Below are 22928 nucleotides of genomic sequence, written 5' to 3'. Positions count from 1 at the left end.
TGTGTCGACTGCGTGTTTCTTCTACGTGTGTCGACTACGTGTGTCTTCTACGCGTGTCTTCTACGTGTTTCTTCTACGTGTTTCTTCTACGTGTGTCTTCTACGTGTGTCTTCTACGTGTGTCGACTGCGTGTTTCTTCTACGTGTGTCGACTACGTGTGTCTTCTACGCGTGTCTTCTACGTGTGTCGTCTACGTGTCTTCTACGTGTGTCTTCTACGTTTTTCTTCTACGTGTTTCTTCAACGTGTGTCGTCTACGTGTGTCGTCTATGTGTTTCTTCTACGTGTGTCTTCTACGTGTGTCTTCTACGTGTGTCTTCTACGTGTGTCTTCTACGTATGTCTTCTACGTTTTTCTTCTACGTGTTTCTTCAACGTGTGTCTTCTACGCGTGTCTTCTACGTGTTTCTTCTACGTGTGTCTTCTACGTGTGTCTTCTACGCGTGTCTTCTACATGTTTCTTCTACGTGTTTCTTCTACGTGTGTCTTCTATGTGTGTCTTCTACGTGTGTCGACTGCGTGTTTCTTCTACGTGTGTCGACTACGTGTGTCTTCTACGCGTGTCTTCTACGTGTGTCGTCTACGTGTCTTCTACGTGTGTCTTCTACGTTTTTCTTCTACGTGTTTCTTCAACGTGTGTCGTCTACGTGTGTCGTCTATGTGTTTCTTCTACGTGTGTCTTCTACGTGTGTCTTCTACGTGTGTCTTCTACGTGTGTCTTCTACGTGTGTCTTCTACGTTTTTCTTCTACATGTGTCTTCAACGTGTGTCTTCTACGCGTGTCTTCTACGTGTTTCTTCTACGTGTGTCTTCTACGCGTGTCTTCTACGTGTGTCGTCTACGTGTCTTCTACGTGTGTCTTCTACGTTTTTCTTCTACGTGTTTCTTCAACGTGTGTCTTCTACGTGTGTCTTCTACGTTTTTCTTCTACGTGTTTCTTCAACGTGTGTCGTCTACGTGTGTCGACTACGTGTGTCTTCTACGCGTGTCTTCTACGTGTTTCTTCTACGTGTGTCTTCTACGTGTGTCTTCTACGTGTGTCGACTGCGTGTTTCTTCTACGTGTGTCGACTACGTGTGTCTTCTACGTGTGTCGTCTATGTGTCGTCTACATCTACATGTGTCTTCTAAACAGTTGAACAAACCAAACTAGGTACACCATCTCCATTAACAGAGAGAGGGATATGACATGTCATTGTCTCAGTCTAGACCACTAGGTTTATTATAGCAGAAATAAAGAAGGGTCCAGAGCTGTGCTTAGGCCTTCAAAAGGAATAACTCACTCTGGTGCCCTGCCGGTAACACACGCAGGAGCACACACACACTCACCCACCTGCGTGTGGACACAGACATGCACGCGCACGCACCACACACACACACACACACACACACACACACACACACACACACACACACACACACACACACACACACACACACACACACACACACAGTGGTCTAGACTACCATGGTGTTGACAGTCTTCTTAATTAATGAGGATTCATCCTCCTGCTATGCTGCTAGCTACAGGAGTAAACAGGGCTGCTGCTCATTGGCCAAACATCGCCAGGGGCCATCTCTACGTCCGTGTGGGTCCGTGTGTGTGTTGTGTGTGTGCATGTGTGTTGTTTGTGCATGTGTTGTGTGTGCGTGTTGTGTGTGTGTGTTGTGTGTGTCCGTGTGTGTGTGTGTGTTGTGTGTGTCTGTGTGTGCGTGTGTGTCTCCACGTCCAATCTGAAGACACGTGCCACTGCGTTTTGATTGCTGTTTAAATGAAGAAGCTGTGCTGCCTCCTCTTCCTAAATCCTCCATGGCAGGGAGGGAGGAGAGCTGAGGGAGGAGAACGGAGGGAGAAGCGCAGAGGGAGGAGGGTGGAGGGAGGAGAGCAGATGGAGGACAGAAGAGGGAGGAAAGAGGACAGAGGAGAGAGGACAGAGGAGGGAGAAAAGAGGAGGGAGAAAAGAGGAGGGAGAAAAGAGGAGGGAGGATAGAGGAGGGAGGATAGAGGAGGGAGGATAGAGGAGGGAGGACAGAGGAGAGAGGACAGAGGAGGGAGAATAGAGGAGGGAGGAGAACGGAGGGAGAAGCGCAGAGGGAGGGTGGAGGGAGGAGAGCAGATGGAGGACAGAAGAGGGAGGAAAGAGGAGGGAGGAAAGAGGAGGGAGGATAGAGGAGAGAGGAAATAGGAGGGAGAATAGAGGAGGGAGGATAGAGGAGGGAGGATAGAGGAGGGAGGACAGAGGAGGGAGGACAGAGGAGGGAGGACAGAGGAGGGAGGACAGAGGAGGGAGGATAGAGGAGGGAGGACAGAGGAGGGAGGAAAGAGGAGGGAGGAAAGAGGAGGGAGGACAGAGGAGGGAGGACAGAGGAGGGAGGACAGAGGAGGGAGGACAGAGGAGGGAGGACAGAGGAGGGAGGATAGAGGAGGGAGGACAGAGGAGGGAGGACAGAGGAGGGAGGACAGAAGAGGGAGGACAGAGGAAAGAGGAGGGAGGACAGAGGAGGGAGGACAGAGGAGGGAGGAAAGAGGAGGGAGGACAGAGGAGGGAGGAAAGAGGAGTGAGGAAAGAGGAGGGAGGACAGAGGAGGAAGGACAGAGGAGGAAGGAAAGAGTAGGGAGGACAGAGGAGGGAGGACAGAGGAGAGAGGAAAGAGAAGGGAGGATAGAGGAGGAAGGACAGAGGAGGGAGGACAGAGGAGGGTGGACAGAGGGGGGAGGACAGAGGAGAGAGGAAAGAGAAGGGAGGACAGAGGACAGAAGATGGAGGACAGAGAAGGGAGGACAGAGGACAGAAGATGGAGGACAGAGGAGGGAGGAAAGAGGAGGGAGGACAGAGGACAGAGGAGAGAGGAAAGAGGAGGGATGAAAGAGGAGGGAGGCAGCTCCTTCAAGTCTTCTCAGTCTGATACCTGTCTCTCCAGCCGTGTGAGTTTGCGTCCCAAATGGCATCCTATTTCCTTTATAGTGCACTACCTTTTACCAGGGCCCATAGGGCAGGGAACAATTTAGGGAACACAGGAGGCTGGTGGCACCTTAATTGGGGAGGATGGGCTCGTGGTATCGGCTGGAGCTCCATTCCAGCCATTATGATGAGCCATCCTGTCCTCAGCAGCCTCCTGTGATAGTGAATAAGATGCCATTTGGAACACAGGCTGAGTCTCCCCTCCCCTACCTCTCCACATTGACCCCTCCTGTTTAGTCAAAGACATCTGAAGGTCCTCCTCCCCCTTCATCCCCCCTCCTCCCTCATGCTGTCCTCCAGTTGACAGGCAGCTATCCCACCAGCCAAGGCAGCAGAGAGCACTGGACCTGGGTTCAACTAATATTTAAAAGAATTTCAAATACTGTGCTTAATTTTGCCTGTCTGATGCCATTGGACCAATATAATAATCCACTCCAGGCAGGGTGAAGCAATTCATTTTTTATTTGAAATAGTATTTGAAACCAGGTCTGCTGAGCCCCATTGATTCCTCTCTTGGAGAGGGGAAGAGAGGAGGGGAGAAAAGAGGATAATGAGAGGAGGAGAGAGATAGGAGGGAGGAAGCGAGGGAAGGGGAAGCTCATTAGCATGGCACTCAGCTGATGATGCACTGCGGGAAATACCCAGCCTGCCTCTGGCTCCTCCTGGGGGCCATCACTAAGATCGCCTTCTAAGACACGTGCTACGTGTCACACCCACCCACACACATCCACCCACACACACACCCACCCAGACACACAACGTACATGCACGCGCGTGTCTACACACATCAAAGCAAGATTGATACAAGTAGAAATATAACCAGGTTGTAATAGAAAGAGATTAAAACACAGTGGAAATGGGTTGCTAGGAGGGATTTCACTGAGGTTGCATCACACATGTAGTAGATAACATCATTAGATTCTTGACATCCATTTTTCCTTTTGAAATAAAAGAGTGCTGAATGTTTTATGAATGACTGGGGATCGTACCGTCGTCAGCCATAGGCGCTGTGAGCCTGTGGTGTGTGGCGGTGGTGGTGTAGTGTATGGGGTCTCTACGGAGCCAGTAAAATACTCACATCCATGAACTCCACGTTAGCCTTGGGTCCCGTTGCCTCGTTCAGGATCTTGATGGCGACCGGGATCTTCACTGTCTCACCCTCCGGCACCCAGATGCCCTGAGGGGGGAGAGGAGGAGAGAGGGGGAGAGGAGATGAGAGGTAAATTAGAGGGGGAGAGGAGGGTGGAGAGATGGGGAGTAAGTTAGATGGGATGATAGGAGAGGAGAGAGGAGAGGGAGAGGAGAGGTGGAGGGCAGGAGAGGTGAGTTACATGAAGGGAACAAGAAACATTTGTAAAAAAGGGAAGTGGGAATAGGGGAGGTAAGACTACACAGCTGCTGAGTCACAAAGTCAGACACTGGTTTATAGACATACACTAGTTCAGGCCTCTTACACTGTGAGCCACACACTAGTTCAGACCTCTTACACTGTGAGACATACACTAGTTCAGACCTCTTACACTGTGAGACATACACTAGCTCAGACCTCTTACACTGTGAGAAATACAGTAGCTCAGACCTCTTACACTGTGAGACATACAGTAGCTCAGACCTCTTACACTGTGAGAAATACCATAGTTCAGGGCTATCTCTCTGCTCTTATCCTCTCTCCTGCTTGAGTCACAGCAGACCTGACCTGGATTTGCATGTGATCCTTACTACGTGCCTATGGCAACTCTCCTCTGTCTGCTTCCATTCCTCTCTCCCTCCCTCTTTCCATCCATTCTTATTTCCTCATATCATCTCCCCATCTCCCCAGGCTCCCTATCATTCTCTCTCTCCCAACCTCCACCTTGAAACTCCTCCTCATTTCTAACTTGCAAAAAAAGTGGTTGTAGCTGTGGGAGTGCATGTGATAAGTTGATACCTTGTAGACGGTGCCGAAGGCCCCCGAGCCCAGTATCTTGACCCTCTTGAGTTCAGTCTCTTTGAGGATGCGGAGCTGGGCCTGGTTAGGGGCTGTACCACTAGGTGTCAGGGGCTCCACCAGCTATAGGGAGAAACAATCAATCAACTCATCAGTCAAATAAACAGTCAATGACTGCAATAAACAGACCCTCACACCGTTACCAGTCAATCAACCAATCAATCTAGCAAGCTATTAAGAAACCAACCAGTCACATCTCCCATGGGTATGGCACTCTTTCATCTTTCGAACAGACACTTTCAAAGAGACTTACCAGAGAGGCAAAAGTGACAAATACACTGCTCAAAAAAATAAAGGGAACACTAAAATAACACATCCTATATCTGAATGAATGAAATATTCTTATTAAAAACTTTTGGAGCAAGACATGATGTCCCAGATGTGCTCAATTGGATTCAGGTCTGGGGAGCGGGCGGGCCAGTCCATAGCATCAATGCCTTCCTCTTGCAGGAACTGCTGACACACTCCAGCCACATGAGGTCTAACATTGTCTTGCATTAGGAGGAACCCAGGATCAACCGCACCAGCATATGGTCTCACAAGGGGTCTCGGTACCTAATGGTAGTCAGGCTTCCTCTGGCGAGCACATGGAGGGCTGTGCAGCCCCCCAAAGAAATGCCCCCCCACACCATGACTGACCCACCACCAAATCGGTCATGCTGGAGGATGTTGCAGGCAGCAGAACGTTCTCCACAGCGTCTCCAGACTCTATCACGTCTGTCACATGTGCTCAGATGAACCTGCTTTCATCTGTGAAGAGCACAGGGCGCCAGTGCGAATTTGCCAATCTTGGTGTTCTCTGGCAAATGCCAAACGTCCTGCACGGTGTTGGGCTGTAAGCACAACCCCCACCTGTGGACGTCGGACCCTCATACCACCCTCATGGAGTCTGTTTCTGACCGTTTGAGCAGACCCATGCACATTTGTGGCCTGCTGGAGGTCATTTTGCAGGGCTCTGGCAGTGCTCCTCCTTGCACAAAGGCGGAGGTAGCGGTCCTTCTGCTGGGTTGTTGCCCTCCTACGGCCTCCTCCACGTCTCCTGGTGTACTGGCCTTTCTCCTGGTAGCGCCTCCATGCTCTGGACACTATGCTGACAGACACAGCAAACCTTCTGGCCACATCTCACATTGATGTGCCATCCTGGATGAGCTGCATTACCTGAGCCACTTGTGTGGGTTGTAGACTCTGTCTCATACTCCGCCAGTATTCAAAAGTGACCAAAACATCAGCCGGGAAGTATAGGAACTGAGAAGTGGTCTGTGGTCCCCACCTGCAGAACCACTCCTTTATTGGGGGTGTCTTGCTAAATGCCTATAATTTCCACCTGTTGTCTATTCCATTTGCACAACAGCATGTGACATTTATTTTCAATCAGTGTTGCTTCCTAAGTGGACAGTTTGATTTCACAGAAGTGTGATTGACTTGGAGTTACATTGTGTTGTTTAAGTGTTCCCTTTATTTTTTTGAGCAGTGTATAAAACAAGAGGGGAAAGAGAGAGGGAAAGAGATGGAGAACTGGGAGAGATGGAGAGCTGAGAGAGAAGGAGAGAACGAGAGGGTGGATAATAGCAACAGTTGGAGAGGAGTATAGGCTCGCGTAGTTTCATTATCTTTCAAGTGGAGAACAATGAATCCACCGGAAGGGAGAGAGGGATAGGGAGGAAGAGAGGTGGAAAGTGAGAGAAAGATAGAGTGAGGGAGGGGAGAGAGAGATAGAGGGAGAGGGAGAAAGAAATAGAAAGAAAACAGAGTGGAGAGAGAGAAAGAGAGATCGAGAGAGAGAGGGGGAAGGAGCAGAGAGAGAGAGAGGGGGAAGGAGCAGAGAGAGAGAGAGGGGGAAGGAGCAGAGAGAGAGAGAAAGAGAGACAGCGAGAGATGGAAGAAAAAGAGAGAGAGAATGTGAGGGAGGGAGAGACAGATAGAGAAAGGGAGAAGAAGTAAATCAGCTCTCCTCTCTGCTTCGGCTCTGTCCTCTGGCTCATCACAACACTCTAATTAAAAAAACATAGCTGTTCTTTATTTAAATGGAGTTCTGAATCAGGCTTGCAGGAGAGGACAGAGAAGAGGAAAGAGGGGGAGGGGAAAGAGAGTGAGAAAGAGAAGGGGTAGAGAGGAAAGAAGGATAGGGGGAAGAGGAAGAAGAGGGGGAGAGGGAGGAAAGAGATATAGAATGGACATGGAAGGAGCAAAGAAGATGGGATGGATGTCCTTCCATATATTTTTAGTCCCCCTCTCCCTCCCCCTCTTCTTCCTCTTCCCCCTCTCCTTCTCCTTCCCCCTTTCCGTCTGTTTTTCTCCCACTCTCTTTCCCTCTCTCCTTCCTCTCCCATCTTCCCTGCCCCTTCCTTATCTGTCATTATATCTTTCCTCCCCCTCTTCTTCCTCTTCCCCCTCTCCTTCTCCTTCCCCTTTCCATCTGTTTTCCTCCCCCTCTCTTTCCCCCTCTCCTTCCCTCTCTCCTTCCTCTCCCATCTTCCCTGCCTCTTCCTTATCTGTCATTATCTCTTTCCTCCCCCTCTTCTTCCTCTTCCCCCTCTCCTTCCCTCTTTCTCCCCCCTCTCCCTCTCCTTCCCATTCTCTCTTCTCTGTCCTCTCCTGTAAGGCTGATTCAAAATACCATTTAAATAAAGAACAGCTATTGTTTTTTAATCAGACGGTTGTGATGAGCCAGAGGGCCACACACAGCCAGCAACCTCACCTTCGCCCAAGACTGTAGGGAGCTGTCTGTTAGGGTATTTTCACACTTGGTCGATTTCAGCCAATTGTTTTGAATGTTTTTGTGCAGTGTGAACACTCCAAAGGAATTCAAAACCCTCAAAAGAGCCTCTGAAGCAAACCGAACTGAGACCACTTCTAGAGGTGTTCGGAGTTCGGTTCGCTTGAATTCCACGGCCTGGTTCCCTTTATTTAGGGCAATGTGAACACAAAGCTCCCCAGGCTCGCTTGTCATTATTCCTGCACCACACGCTAGACTACTGCAACACTGTTTCCCCTGCCACAACCCCCCACATTGGGTCCACAAAAGAGAGAAGATGGTGATGTGCAGGTTCTCAGAAATAAACGGGTGCTGTTTTTGCATATTGATCAGCGATTGTCAAGGATGCACAGAAATATGTATGGAGTTCTTAGTTCAAGATTATTTGTTTGCGATATGTGATCTATAGGCTAAGAGAGCTTCATAAATTGTTTACTCGATAGTGGGGTTTGAATAGCGTGAGAAGACAACATATTTGGTGAGAATCACAACATAGGGTACAAAATAAATTTGAGCTCTTAAAGGGGCAGTGCCTACATTTTCAATTACATCATTATTCAATCTGCTGTTATTCTTCTGCTATTTATTATGTTACTCATAATATTTACATGTTAATATTATCTTCTGATTACAATTATTTAAATGCAATCTATTAGCTTCCAAATGTAAGTACGTACAATATCTAGCTGTCCAATAGCACCTTCTGATGGAATGGCTTGTCCTGCACTTTGTAAAAACCCAGAGTGCACTGAGTGAATGTTGGAAAAATATCTTGGTTCCTTTCTAAACATAGCGATGTGAATGCAAAGAGGACTTGGACCACAACATAGGTGAAGTGAGATGTTAAAAGTTCAGAGATGGATTTCAGTCCTCATTCTAAGGGCAGTGTGAATACAAAGAGAACTGAGCTATTTTGCTTCTCTTTTTTTTACCCCAGAGTTCACTTGAAGAGGACTGAGATTGGCTCTTTTAAATGGGACTTTATGTGAAAACACCCTTAGATGAGGTGCTGAACGTGTAGTTCCAATGGGCGGGAGGGAGCTGTCCACCAACCCACTCTAATCTGTGGTGCTGAAACCTGAGGAAGAATACTAGGGTGTCCATTTATTTAGTCTCTTCGAGCAGTAATTTCTTGTTTGTTATTACTTGTTATTATTTAAAGCTAAAATCCTTAGTTGCTCCATTTCTTGACTTATAGATTAATTATATACACACAATGATTATTGAATAATATCATTTAGAATTGCCTCATGAGCTTAGATCAACGGTCGCATCCCATCATAATCCAAAATATAAGCTTGTTTTACTCCAATGTTTGTAAACAATGTAAATACCTAAAACTATCATTTTGATGTCATGGATGGTCAGCCCTTGCATCCATACCTCTGTTTATGAATGTGAGCGTGGTTACATTTCTCCAGGGCCATCCCTCAGCTTTTTAACTAAACATAGGCTGAGTTTACACTTTGTTATTGTTTCAATTGACTGACTTGCCACTGAGTTTTGCATTGAGCCAATTTGTATTGAATACAAATGGTGAGTTCCATAATAATAAAGCAGTGAACAGTACTGTATGTGTGTGCAGCTAATCAAGACAGCACAGTGGAGCGGAATGGATGGAGAGAGTGTGAGAGAGCAGTGATGTAAGGTATTACGGAAAAAGGCACAATCTTGTCATTACTGAAATAACTAGTAAAAAGCCCAGTGCACCATCACTTCATGGCACTGTAAGTGTAGGGTAGAAGGACATGGCAGGAGACCAGCACATTCAGGCTCTTACACCGCTCTATGTGATACTGAGAGCTTTAATGGAACCTGTTCCTGATGTCTGTTAACACAGATCACCCACTCCTGTCTGTCTGTCTGTCTGTCTGTCTGTCTGTCTGTTTGTTTACAGTGAGCTAGCGCTAGCCCAGGACAGTTTTCAGGCCTCCCTCTCACAGTAGGTATTAGCCACAGTACTGTTCGTGACTCAAATATGAAGTCATGGCTATCAGTTTACTGAAACTTAATAATAGGTTCTCTATACATGTTATTCATGTTATTTAACTCTTATAACTAATCTATTTCACATGCAGTGGTGATGAATACTTGTATATGCAGCTATGCAGACTGGATTCATTCCACAAATTCAACTCTAATTACATTCTCTCTCTCTGTAAATTTTATTTAATTCAATTCAAATTTCAGGTCAATCTTTGAATTCAAAGATAATTAAATTAATCTCAATTCCAATGGTGGGTAAATTCCAAGAATTAAATTGCCAATTCAATATTAATAACTTGAAGATTGTTGAAATTTGAATTGAATTCAACATAATTTATCCAATTCAAGAATTGAATTGAAATGTCTAATTACATGGAATTGAACCTAACTCTGCTTGGGAGTGGATCATATCCTAGCCCTTTACAACCAGATATGGTACCTTGTCAAAAGTAGCGAGCTACATAGGGATTAGGGGGCCATTTGGGACCAAGCCATCCTTTACCTATTCTATCCATTCATTGTGTTCAGTCGAGGAGGTAGAGAGTCCCAAATTCAGACAAAATGCTTCCTGGTTTGGTCAAGTCGAGCTCTACAGCATGGCAGACTGGGTAATTCATTGAGATTGATGTCTGTACGGTGGATGAAATTGAGGTCTCCAATCTGCTCCCCACTCTGTGGAGGGAGGAGATTGTGTGTGGATGGAGGAGTGTGTGTGTTTGTCAAACCAAATCAAATCAAATTGTAATAGCGTCTACACATATTTTGCAGATCTTATCACAGGTGCACAGAAATGCTTATGTTTGTAGCTCCAACAGTGCAGTAATACCTAAAAACAATACAAACAAATTAAATTAAACTAAATAAAGAAATGAAGAAATATCAGAATGAGCAACATCAGAATCCAGAATATAAATATATACTGGAAATAATGGTGTGAAATAGACAGTATATGAATAGAAAAGGTTTGTACAGCAGTAGTTATATAGGATCATCCTTGACTAGGATACAGTATATACAGTACATATGAAGTGTGTAAAATAGTGTATAAACATTTTCAAAGTGACCAGTGTTTAATGACTATGTACATTCTAGATGGTAGCGGAGTGAACTGACCGCACCACCCGCTGGAGGAGAGCCTTACAGCTGCGGACAGTGTAATTGCCGTGCCAGGTGGTGATACACCCTTACAGGATGCTCTCAATGGTGCATCTGTAGAGGTTTGTCAGGGTCTTAGGAGCCAAGACGAATTCCTTCAGCCTCCTGAGGCTCAAGAACTAGAGCGGTTTGCTGCTGAACAGGGGGCCAAATTGCCAGTGGAAAGGTGCAGCAAGCTCATTGATTGCTACAAGAAGCATTTGTTGGCAGTTATCTTTGCCAAAGGCTGTGCAATGAAGTTCTAGTTCTGAGGTAGCAATAATTTTGTCCATGTCATTTGTCTGTATTTTCTAAATTAAAATGGTAAACTTAAGTTTCCAAAAATTAAATTTGCTCTGCAATGATGAAAATCCAATAACACGATGTTGAGACCAATTAATTTCTTAAATTTCAAGAAATAGAGAATTAGTCAAGAAAAGTGGAAGGGTGACAATTTACAACTGTACATGTAAACAGTTGTAATAGTGACCAGTAGCAGGATAAATAGATAAATACTAATGGTAATGGCAATCAATAATCAATGAACAGCAGCATAATGGTGCTCATTATCATTATTTTGGCAGCAGCGTAGAAGTGAGGGTGTGTGTGTGTAAGTGTGTGGCGTAAGTAACGAATGTGTATGTGAGGGTGGATGTAAGTGTGTATGCGAGTATGTGTGTGTGAGTAAGAGTGACAGTGAAGGTATGTGTGTCTGAGTGGGTAGAGACCTCTGGATGGGCATAGAGTCAGTGTGGATAGTCTGTGGAAGAGGGACAGCAGCGTTTAACAGTGTTACGGCCAGGGGATAGAAGTTGTTCAGGAGTCTGTTGGTCTGAGCCTTGATGCACCGGTATCGCCTGCCAGACGGGAGTGTGGACAACAGTCCATGTCGCGAGTGTCTGGAGTCTTTGGCAATATTTCTTGCAAACCATTTCTGTATAGACCTCGCTTTAATGCACGAAGGCATTGTGCTTCCAGAGGCCGTTTGGAACTCGGTAGTGAGTGTTGCAACCGAGGACATACAATATTTATGAGCTACACGCTTCAGCATTAGCAGTCCCGTTTTGTGAGCTTGTGTAGCTTACCACTTTGCGGCTTGGCCGTTGTTGCTCCTAGACGTTTGCACTTCACAATAACAGCACTTACAGTTGACCGTGGCAACTCTAGCAGGGCAGAAATTTTACGAGAGATTGCATGAATGTGTGCATGTTGTGTACGTCCTGGATGGCTGAGAGCTTCCCCTAGTGATGCGCTGGGCCGGCCACACCATCCTCTGTATGGACTTCCGGTAGCGGGCAGTGCGGTTGCCATACCAGATGGTGATACAACCAGTCAGGATGGTGCAGCTGTAAAAATTCCTGAGGATCTGAGGGGCCACGCCTAATTATTTCAGCCTCCTGAGGGAGAATAGGTGCGCCGTGACTTCTTCACAACTATCCTGGGTCAACTCCTTGATCTTGTTGATGTTGATGGAGAGGTTGTTGTCCTGACACCACACTGCTAGGTCTCTGACTTCCTCCCCTTAGGCTTTCTCATCGCTGTTGGTGATCAGGCCTACCACCTTGGTGTCGTCAGCAATCTTGATGATGGAGTTGGAGTCGTGCGTGGCCACACAGTGGTGGGTGAACAGGGAGTACAGAGGGGGGCTAAGCATACACCACTGGGGGGCCCCCGTGTTGAGGTGATCCTCATGTCGGAGGTCCTTGTGTCGGAGGTCTCGTTACATACTCTCACCACCTAGGGTTGGCCCGGCATGAAGTCCAGGATCCAGTTGCAGAGGGAAGTGTTCAGTGCCAGGGTCCCGACCTTGGTGATGAGAGGGAACTATGTTGTTGAACGGCATTCTCACATAGGTATGTCTCTTGTCCAGGTGAGAGAGGGCAGTGTGGAGTGCAATTGAGATTGCATCATCTGTAGATATGTTGGGGCAGTATAGAAATTGGAGTGGGTCTAGGGTGTCTGGGATGATGGAATTGATGTGTGCCATGACCAGCCTTTCAAAGCACTTCATGGTTACAGATATGAGTGGTACAGTGACGGTAGTGCTGCAGTCATTATGGCAGGTAGCTTCAGAGTTCTTGGGAACAGGAATGATGCGGGTCAGCTTGAGACGTGGGGATTACAGACTGGTACAAGGAGAGGTTGAAAATGACAGTGAAGATGCCTGCCAGCTGGGCTGTGCACGCTCTGAGAACGTACCCTGGAATACCGTCCTGCCCCGGGGCCTTGCGAGTGTTGACTAGATTAAAAGCCTTATTCACATCAGCCTCAGAGAACGGGATCACCTATTCCTCTGGGATGGCTGGGGCCCTCATGCACTTGTCGAAGTGTTGAGTTCGTCTAGTAGAGAGGCATCTTTTGTAATCCTTAATGGACTGTAACTCCTGCCACACGGGTCGAACATCGGAGCCGGTGTAATAGGATTCCACCTTGTTCCTATATTGTCCTTTTGCCTGTTTGATGGCTCTTCGGAGGTCATAGTGGGACTTCTTGTGTGCGTTTGTGTCCTCTGCCATAGCCTCAGGGTCTGCTGCGATAGTCCTGTTTGTGGTAGCTCTGTCCTTTAGCTTAGGGCATTCCTCAATGTTAATCCAGAGTTTTTGATTGGGGAAGCAGCATACCTTCACAGTTGGAACAACGTCAACGATGCATTTTCTGATGAAGCCGGTGACGGAGGTGGTTAGTTCTTCGATGCTATTGGCAGAGTCCTGGAACATATTCCAGTCAGTGCTAGCAAAGCCGTCCTGCAGCATAGCCTCTGCTTCGGTGCACCATTTCATTATGGAGCGCGTCACATGTACTTCCTGTTTGAGCTTCTGTTTGTAAACAGGAAGCAGGAGTATAGTAATGGTTATACAGTATAGGTAGTTTTGTTCACATTTATGGACTAGGTACAATACAGTGGAACACTGCCTATAGAAGTAGAGCAACAAGATGCTCGTTAATTTAACACGGTGTGATGTGGTATTGTATTTGTGTTGCTTTGAAGCCTTGGTCAGAGTGAGTTCCATGTGAGTGGGTCCAGGGTTGATGGTATTTTTGTGTAGAACATCCGTTTCAAAGAAGTTCTCATGTTCTATACCGTAACAAAGGAAAGGAGGGAGAGAGAAGGGAGAGGAGGGAGAGAGGCCACAGAGGAGAGGAGAGAAAGAGGGAGAATAGGAGGAAGAGAGGAGGGAGAGAGGAAGGAAGAAGAGGAGGGAAAAAGAAGGGAGAAAGGAAGGAAGGAGAAAGGAGGGAGAAAGGCCTCAGAGGAAAAAGTGATTTGTTTGAGCTGGAGATGATGCTCTCTACCTCCTCTCTGTCGGTCTATTCCCTAAGCTCTCTCTGTGTTCTCATAGCCCCAGGCCCCAGCCACCAGTGGCCCTACACACATCACAGAACACATCATAGACTACATCACATACCATTAAGCACAAGGCTGTTATTACAGCTCTTCATAGAGCAGTAAGTTACGTCTTTTTCACTAAGGCTACTAGGATGTAGGATCCAATTCACACTTCTTTAATTATTACTTCAATCAATCATTCAATATCTTTATTGTCCCAATTGGGAAATTTGTTCCGTAGTCGGAGTTCAACAATAAAAACTAAATTAAAAACAGTGACAACCATACAACAGATATACACATAAGATAAATAATGAGATCGGTAAGATGAGATCCATTGTGGAAATGTTTGACCAATAATGAACTCTATAACTGAAGCGTCAAACCAATCAGTCTGTGTCTTATTGAGAGTCTCTAAATTCGGTCTGTGTCTCAAGGCACCCTATTCCCAATATTTTGATGAGACCAATGGAAGCTTTTTCTATGAGCCACATCTCAGGAGGCCCTTACCCTTGTCTCGTGTGTGTGTGTGTGTGTGTGTTCACACGCCATACCTCTGTCTCGAGGAAGCGTCGCAGGGCTCTCTTCTTCTTGATGCTCTTCCTGCGGACAGACACGGCTACACTCAGAGCCACAATGACCACGACGAAGAGGCCCCCTATCACCCCGGCAGCAATCAAGGGAGTCCTGAGGGAGAGGAGGGAGAGAGATGTGAGATAGGGCCACAGTACTGGATACTAGTTACCAAACCTTCTTATTTGTTTTCTTTCTAATCATTTAGCTGCGCTTGATTGAGCTACTATTGTCTGGTAAAGTGGAACCGATAGAATAGTTTATCCACCTGGCAGTCCAAGCAGGCTTAATCAAATGCTCAAAATATTTGATAGAAAACAAATACTATTTAAACCCAGGTCTGATAAGCACTTACTCCAGAGGTCACAACAGACTTGGCTAACCAGAATTAGGACAATTCTTACTTAGCTTACAACCTTTGACAAAATACATGATCTAACATCTACAAGTGTCCTGTTACAAAATTAGGCAGTAAGTTCAAAGAAGAAGGGAAGGAAATGAAAGTCAGGAGAAGACAACATGTTCTGCTGCTTGTCAGGCTTGTCCATGATCTCTCTAACTCTCTACACCCCTGTCTGTCTTTCTGTCTGCATTGAGTTATGTCCCTATGGCTGTGTAAAAAAAAATGGTGCACTTAATAGGGAAAAGGGTGGCATTTGGGACGTATCCACAGAATATTGTGGATGAGAAGTGAGATGAAATGGTGTATCTGAGTGAATATGCCTATCCTCTATCTTAATAAAAGGGCTAATTTGGCCGCGAGCACACGGAAGAACAGAAATGTGCAAAAGAGATGAAAGTGGCGGTGCTTCGGCACACTCCAGTCGTGCTTTAAATCAGCAGGAACGCTATGAGCAGGTCTGGTAGATCACAGAGAAGAGCAGGTCCCATTAAACGTTATCACCCTCAGCTCACTTCATTTGGAATCGCATGAAACAACTCCCAATCTTTCACTCATCGTGTGCTTCCCAAATGGCCCCCTTTTCCCTATGTAGTGCACTACTTTTGACCTGGGCCCATAGAGAATAGGGTGTCATTTGGGACACAAACATCCTCATTCTCCCAGCTCTACCTCTCTCCTACACAATATTACAGGGATGGATTTACTTTACTAAGGCACTGCATGGTGCTTTCGGCAGGAAGTGGCTTCAAGAGACATAGTTGTATGCAGGCCTAGGCATACGCCGAGTGAACATTTGTAGTGGTGCACCCAAATGGAGAGCGGAGAGTGGGGGAATAAGTCAAAAGCAGACAGAGTGTTTGTTGAGCGGCATCCCTTTTCTCTTTTGTTATTTCGAGCCAACATGATAATCAGTGTGTATATACTGTATGTGTGTGTGGAGGGAAAGTTTGTGAGTGTGCCTGTGTGTGTGTGTGTGTGTGTGTGTATGTGTGTGTGTGTGTGTGCGTCGTTTGTGCGTGCGCGTGTGTGTGTGCATGCGTGCGTGCGTGGACATATTTAACTATTCTTGTGAGGACCAGAAGTCCCCACAAGAATAGTAAACAAACATAAATTTGACCAACTGGGGATGTTTTGTTAGTCCCCAGTTGGTTTAGGGTTAAGGTTAGAATTAGTGTTACGGTTAGAATTGCGTTAAGGATTAATGTTAGGAGCTAGGGTTAGTTTTAGGGTTAGAAGCTAGGGTTAGGTTTAGGGTTAGGAGCTAGGGTTAGGTTTAGGGTTAGGAGCTAGGGTTTGTTTTAGGGTTAGAAGCTAGGGTTAGGTTTAGGGTTAGGAGCTAGGGTTAGGAGCTAGGGTTAGGTTTAGGGTTAGGAGCTAGGGTTAGGGTTAGGACCTAGGGTTGGGAGATAGGGTTAGGTTTAGGATTAGGAGCTAGGGTTAGGTTTACGGTTAGGAGCTAGGGTTAGTTTTAGGGTTAGGAGCTAGAGTTAGTTTTAGGGTTAGGAGCTAGGGTTAGTTTTAGGGTTAGGAGCTAGGGTTAGGTTTAGGGTTAGGAGCTAGGGTTAGGTTTAGGGTTAGGACCTAGGGTTAGGTTTAGGGTTAGGTTTAGGGTTAGGAGCTAGGGTTAGGTTTAGGGTTAGGAGCTAGGGTTAGGTTTAGGGTTAGGAGCTAGGGTTAGTTTTAGGGTTAGGAGCTAGGGTTAGGTTTAGGTTTAAGAGCTAGGGTTAGGTTTAGGTTTAGGAGCTAGGGTGATGTTTAGGGTTAGGAGCTAGGGTTAGGTTTAGGGTTAGGAGCTAGGGATAGGTTTAGGGTTAGGAGCTAGGGTTAGTTTTGGGGTTAGGTTTAGGGTTCAGGTTTTTAGGTTACGGTTAGGTTTAAGAGGGTTTCTGTTAATGCTGGTATCAAACATTGGGTTGCATGGGCCTATTGAAACTTTCTGCCCTGTTTCTGTATTATACATCCGGTCTGGAGAGGGTGAGAGAACATGAAAACCCGAGAGCTCCGAGGGGTCACCAAAACAGTTCAACCACAGGAGGAAGACAATTATTGATAAAGTGCTGAGGATAAAAAAGTTCAAGAAAAAAAAATTATATAATAATATCATAATAAAACACGCAAACTGGATTAATTAAATAAATAACTAAATAAGTACATAATTGGAAAACCCCCCCTAAGGATGAAGGGATTAAGTGCTCCCAAGATAAGTGCTATGTTAAAGTGTTTGATATTATACAATTAAATATAAAATATAAAGAAGACAAAACCAGATTGAGCAAATAAATACATCATTTTTTATTGAACTTCCTCCTAGTGTCGGTGGCCTCTCCGGCTCTCTTAATTAGGCCCTCACTAACTCCCACTGTCAATGCTTTATCCTACTCTTTACCATTCATACCAAGTGGAGCCACGGTCGGTTTCTCTATCCACTTGGATTCAGCTGCTCTTCTCTGGCCTGTGGTCAAGGAGGCTTTCATCTGCAGACCGGTGATGCAGAGGGAGGTTGTAGGGTGGTTTTGAAAGTGTTTTACCAGGTGTGTTTGTAATATGTTTTTTTTCATTGTGTAGAGGTGCTGTTTGAGGTGTGTCAAGAATGTGTGACTGGTTTCTCCTATAGAAATGTTGTGGCATAATGTGCATGTTATGGCATAGATAATGTTGGTGCTCTAATTGGTCATGAGTTGTGGGATAGGACTGGAGCTTTGTGCATGTGGATTGTGAATGGGTGGAAGTTGTCGATAGTACTGTTGTTCAGTAGGTGGTTTAGGAGTGGGTTTATTGGAAAATGTTGCATAGACTAAAATATCCCTTAGGTTGGGGTTTCTACAGAATGCTGATATAGGTCGAAATCCCTGGAGTGGGGGGGAATGTACGTTGTGTTTGGGTGAATGCGGCTTTGAGTCTGGAATGAAGGAGTCTGTTTATGTCTGAGAAGGTGCTGATGGGGGGTATAATCTGTGGTTCTGTATCTGTTGGGGGGATAGGAACCCGGGGTCTGGGAAAGGTCTGAGGGTGGAGGACAGGGATAGGATGGTGGGGATAGAGATACGGACCCAGAATCAGGAAAGGGTTAAGATAGTTGTGGGCTGTTAGTCCAGGTCAGGAGTCCGTGCCTGGTCCAGAGTTCTGCAGGGTTAAGGTTATGGTTGGGGTTAAGGTTAGGATTGGGGTTTGGTTTGGGATTAGGGATGGGGTTAGGATTGGGGATAAGGTTAGGGTCAGGGTCAGGGTTGGGTTAGGTTTGGGGTTAAGGTTGGGGTTGGGGTTAAGGTTAGGGGGATCAAGTATTCTGTTCTGGGTGAAGCCTGCCAATGTGTTAGAGTTGTGGGATCAAACATTCTGTTCTGGGTGAGGCCTGCCAGTGTGTTAGGGTTGGGGGGGGGGGATCAGGCATTCTGTTCTGGGTGAGGCCTGCCAATGTGTTAGGGTTGGGGGGATCAAACATTATGTTCTGGGTGAGGCCTGCCAATGTTTTAGGGTTGGGGGGATCAAACATTCTGTTCTGGGTGAGGACTGCCAGTGTGTTAGGGTTGGGGGGGGGATCAAGCATTCTGTTCTGGGTGAGGCCTCCCCACATGTTAGGGTTGGGGGGGATCAAGCATTCTGTTCTGGGTGAGGCCTGCCAGTGTGTTAGGGTTGGGGGGATCAAACATTCTGTTCTGGATGTGGCCTGCCAGTGTGTTAGGGTTGGGGGGGATCAAACGTTCTGTTCTGGATGAGGCCTGCCTGTGTGTTAGGGTTTGGGGATCAAACATTCTGTTCTGGATGAGGCCTGCCAGTGTGTTAGGGTTGGGGGGATCAAACATTCTGTTCTGGGTGAGGCCTGCCAGTGGGTTGGGGGGATCAAACATTCTGTTCTGGGTGAGGCCTGCCAGTGTGTTAGGGTTGGGGGGGATCAAACATTCTGTTCTGGATGAGGTCTGCCAGTGGGTTGGGGGGGTTCAAACATTCTGTTCTGGATGAGGCCTGCCAGTGTTTTAGGGTTGGGGGGATCAAACATTCTGTTCTGGATGAGGCCTGCCAGTGTGTTAGGGTTGGGGGGTCAAACATTCTGTTCTGGATGAGGCCTGCCAGTGTGTTAGGGTTGGGGGGGATCAAACATTCTGTTCTGGATGAGGCCTGCCTGTGTGTTAGGGTTGGGGGGGGATCAAACATTCTGTTCTGGATGAGGCCTGCCAGTGTGTTAGGGTGGGGGGGGATCAAACATTCAGCTCTGGATGAGGCCTGCCAGTGTGTTTGGGTTGGGGGGGATCAAACATTCTGTTCTGGATGAGGCCTGCCAGTGTGTTAGGGTTGGGGGGGATCAAACATTCTGTTCTGGATGAGGCCTGCCAGTGTGTTAGGGTTGGGGGGGATCAAACATTCTGTTATGGATGAGGCCTGCCAATGTGTTAGGGTTGGGGGGGATCAAACATTCTGTTCTGGATGAGGTCTGCCAGTGGGTTGGGTGGATCAAACATTCTGTTCTGGATGAGGCCTGCCAGTGTGTTAGGGTTGGGGGGGATCAAACATTCTGTTCTGGATGAGGCCTGCCAGTGTGTTAGGGTGGGGGGGGATCAAACATTCTGCTCTGGATGAGGCCTGCCAGTGTGTTTGGGTTGGGGGGGATCAAACATTCTGTTCTGGATGAGGCCTGCCAGTGTGTTAGGGTTGGGGGGGATCAAACATTCTGTTCTGGATGAGGCCTGCCAGTGTGTTAGGGTTGGGGGGGATCAAACATTATGTTCTGGATGAGGCCTGCCAATGTGTTAGGGTTGGGGGGGATCAAACATTCTGTTCTGGATGAGGTCTGCCAGTGGGTTGGGGGGATCAAACATTCTGTTCTGGATGAGGCCTGCCAGTGTGTTAGGGTTGGGGGGATCAAACATTCTGTTCTGGATGAGGCCTGCCAGTGTGTTTGGGTTGGGGGGGATCAAACATTCTGTTCTGGATGAGGCCTGCCAGTGTGTTAGGGTAGGGGGGGATCAAACATTCTGCCCTGGATGAGGCCTGCCAGTGTGTTAGGGTTGGGGGGGATCAAACATTCTGCTCTGGATGAGGCCTGCCAGTGTGTTTGGGTTGGGGGGATCAAACATTCTGTTCTGGATGAGGCCTGCCAGTGTGTTTGCCTTTATGTACCTCAGTGACCACTTTGAGTATACCCTCTTCCCCAGTGCACTTCATAGGGATTGTGTGGGTGAAGGAAAGTCTTTCCGTTGTGTACATAGTCTTTGGAATCTAATGAGTTGTGATTTGACAATGCCCGTGAATGTATGTTTTGGGTGATAACTGGAATTGTGGAGTAGGGCATGTGTGTCTGTGTCCTTGAAATATACTTTGTTTGTAAAGAGACTATGTGTGTGTCAGTATCTGGAATAAAAAATGTATTGTATGTGGACGGATGACACATTTAACTGTTATGGTAGTATGATGGTTATTGAGTATTTCCATGAATGTTGTGAAATGTACCAGATCATGTTCCCACACACACATATCATCCAGGTATCGTCTATAAAACATGGGACGCAATGGGCCTTTAGCCAGGACTCTCAACTCCCAGTCTGCCATATCAATATTAGCATAGGCTGGGGTGAACTTCTTATCTATCGCCGTCCCATAAATCTGTACGTACTGTAGTGTTTATTATTAAATGTGAAATCATTGTTTCTTTCGCCAAGTTCTAGAAGCTGTAGGAGGTGTGAGTCTGGTCTATATGGATCTGGATATCTCCGGAGTGTAGATTCCACTGCTGTCAAACCTGACAAGATATCTATGTTGGTGTAGAGATAATCTATATCTAGAGTGAATAGGTATGCATGTGCTGGGACTGGAATGTTGTGAAGTGTGTCTATGAAATGGTATGTGTACTTAAGGTAGCTAGGGTGATTTTGTGAGATGGGAGTGAGGAGGTAGTCAATGAATTTGGCTGCTGGCGAGGACACACTCCCACAGTCTGACACAATAGTTTTTCCCTTCAGGACCTCAACAGGGACTGTCCAGGTATCTGGTGTTTGGTGGATCTGAGGGCGGAGATAGAAGAGTCTCTGTCTGGGTAATTCTGGTCCATCTAGATATTCCTTTTGTCTATGTGTAATGTATTTCTTTCCGTAGAGATCTGATATTATCTGTCTGATTTTTATTTGTGTCTGGATCTGTGTAGAAGCAGGGATAGGAGTATAATGGTGTGTACTAGAGAGTTGTCGGTGGGCTTCAGAGAGGCACTCTTGGTTGTCCATAATAATGATCTTTGAGCCTTTGTTTGCTGGTTTTCTGGTTCCATGTTTGTGTTTCCTTACTTTAGCTCGGGCTTGTCTTTCTTCTAGTGTGATGTTCTGTTTGGAGGTTATGGTGGAGGTACAGAATTCTCTGATGATTTTGGTTAAGGTTAGGTTTTCAGGTTAAGGTTAGAGTTAGGGTAAGAGTACGGGTTAGGGTTAGGGCTAGGGGTTAGGAAAATAGGATTTAGAATTGTGTCCCCACAAGGTTAGCTGTACAAGACTGTGTGTGTGTGTGTGTGAGAGAGGGTAAAAGTCCAGAGGGTGTCAGACAGTGCAGATGACAGTACGTCTAGTCTCTATTATGTGAGACAGCCTCACACAGCAGCGGTTGACACAATGTCAGATAAGCTGTAGAACTAAATGTATATGTCTGTCTGAGCGTTGAGAGGCTTTGTAGTCTCAACATTGGCCCCGAGCAGCTATAAGCTGCCTAGCTATTCTGCTCAGTTAAACCATAGCCTCTGTAAAATAATGTTAAAAAAGCCACTTTATCAAACTGGCATGCCCCACAGTACACAGTTTTATCAGTGTATTCTGTTACTCTGCTGTCAACATATGTATGAAGGTTTGACAGCCTTTATCAGTCTAGTAGCACTTTCCTCACCCTGTGTCACTCCCTCTCCATCCCTCTTCACCCCCTCTCCACCCCTCTTCACCCTGCGTCACCCCCTCTCCACCCCTCTTCACCCTGCGTCACCCCCTCTCCACCCCTATTCACCCTGCGTCACCCCTCTTCACCTTGTGTCAACCCCTCTCCACCCCTCTTCACCCTGTGTCACCCCCTCTCCACCCTGCGTCACCCCTTCTCCACCCCTCTTCACCCTGCGTCACCCCTTCTCCACCCCTCCTCACCCCAAAGCGTCTCCCTCACTATCAGATCACCACAACAGTCTCCCCAGACTGCCTCAGATAGATGAGGAATGGATCAATGGAGAGTGAGACCCAGGCTATGGCATGCTCTGTCTGCATCTCAAATGGCAACCTATTCCCTAGTGCCACTAGGGCTCTGGTCAAAAGTAGTGCTCTATATAGGGAATGGGGTACCATTTGGGATGCAATCCTTCCCTCTGGCTCCAGCTTGTAGTAAATTAGCAGTCATTACTGCCCCTTCTCTCTCTGCCCATACATAGCTTAATTCAGCTCAGCCTTCAGATCAGGAGGCTTCGCAAACTGTTTTTCACTAGGCCTTTGTTTGGGTCTGTGTTGTAAGCCAATATGGCATCCTTCTGCTGTGCTGTTTATTTCTGGACATCATCCTAGAGGGGGATACTGTTCCATTGGGTCTTTATAACTTCTGTGTTACTGTCCCCCTCTTCTTGTCTTTTCTGTCCTCCTTGTTCATTTCCTCTCGCCACACTCCCTTCTCTCATGTGTTCCCCCCTCCTCCTCCCCCATACCCCCCATCTCCTCCCCCCAGAAACAAACTGTCTGTCATGAAATCGTAAATCCATTTGCTTGGAACGGTTAGTGGCGTTTTCTTCCTTTTCCCCACGAGAACAAAAGCAAAGCGCTACCAATTTATCAAGAGCAGAGTAAAACACAAGCCCG

General features: G+C 46.7%; 1 protein-coding gene across 1 annotated transcript in view; it reads right to left on the bottom strand.

Moving 5' to 3' along the window:
- The window catches only part of erbb4b (erb-b2 receptor tyrosine kinase 4b), a 181736-nt gene that overhangs the window by 56611 nt on the left and 102197 nt on the right, over positions 1–22928 (bottom strand). Inside the window, exons 15-17 of the mRNA XM_036974796.1 lie at positions 14705–14837; positions 4888–5010; positions 4039–4137 (exon numbers count right to left, since the gene is read on the bottom strand). Coding sequence (XP_036830691.1) covers positions 4039–4137; positions 4888–5010; positions 14705–14837 — 355 coding nt within the window. The remainder of the gene's footprint in view (positions 1–4038; positions 4138–4887; positions 5011–14704; positions 14838–22928) is intronic.

Source organism: Oncorhynchus mykiss, chromosome 3, assembly GCF_013265735.2.
Source record: "Oncorhynchus mykiss isolate Arlee chromosome 3, USDA_OmykA_1.1, whole genome shotgun sequence".
Classification (NCBI taxonomy): Eukaryota; Metazoa; Chordata; class Actinopteri; order Salmoniformes; family Salmonidae; genus Oncorhynchus; species Oncorhynchus mykiss.
This window is presented reverse-complemented; position numbering and strand designations above follow the sequence as displayed.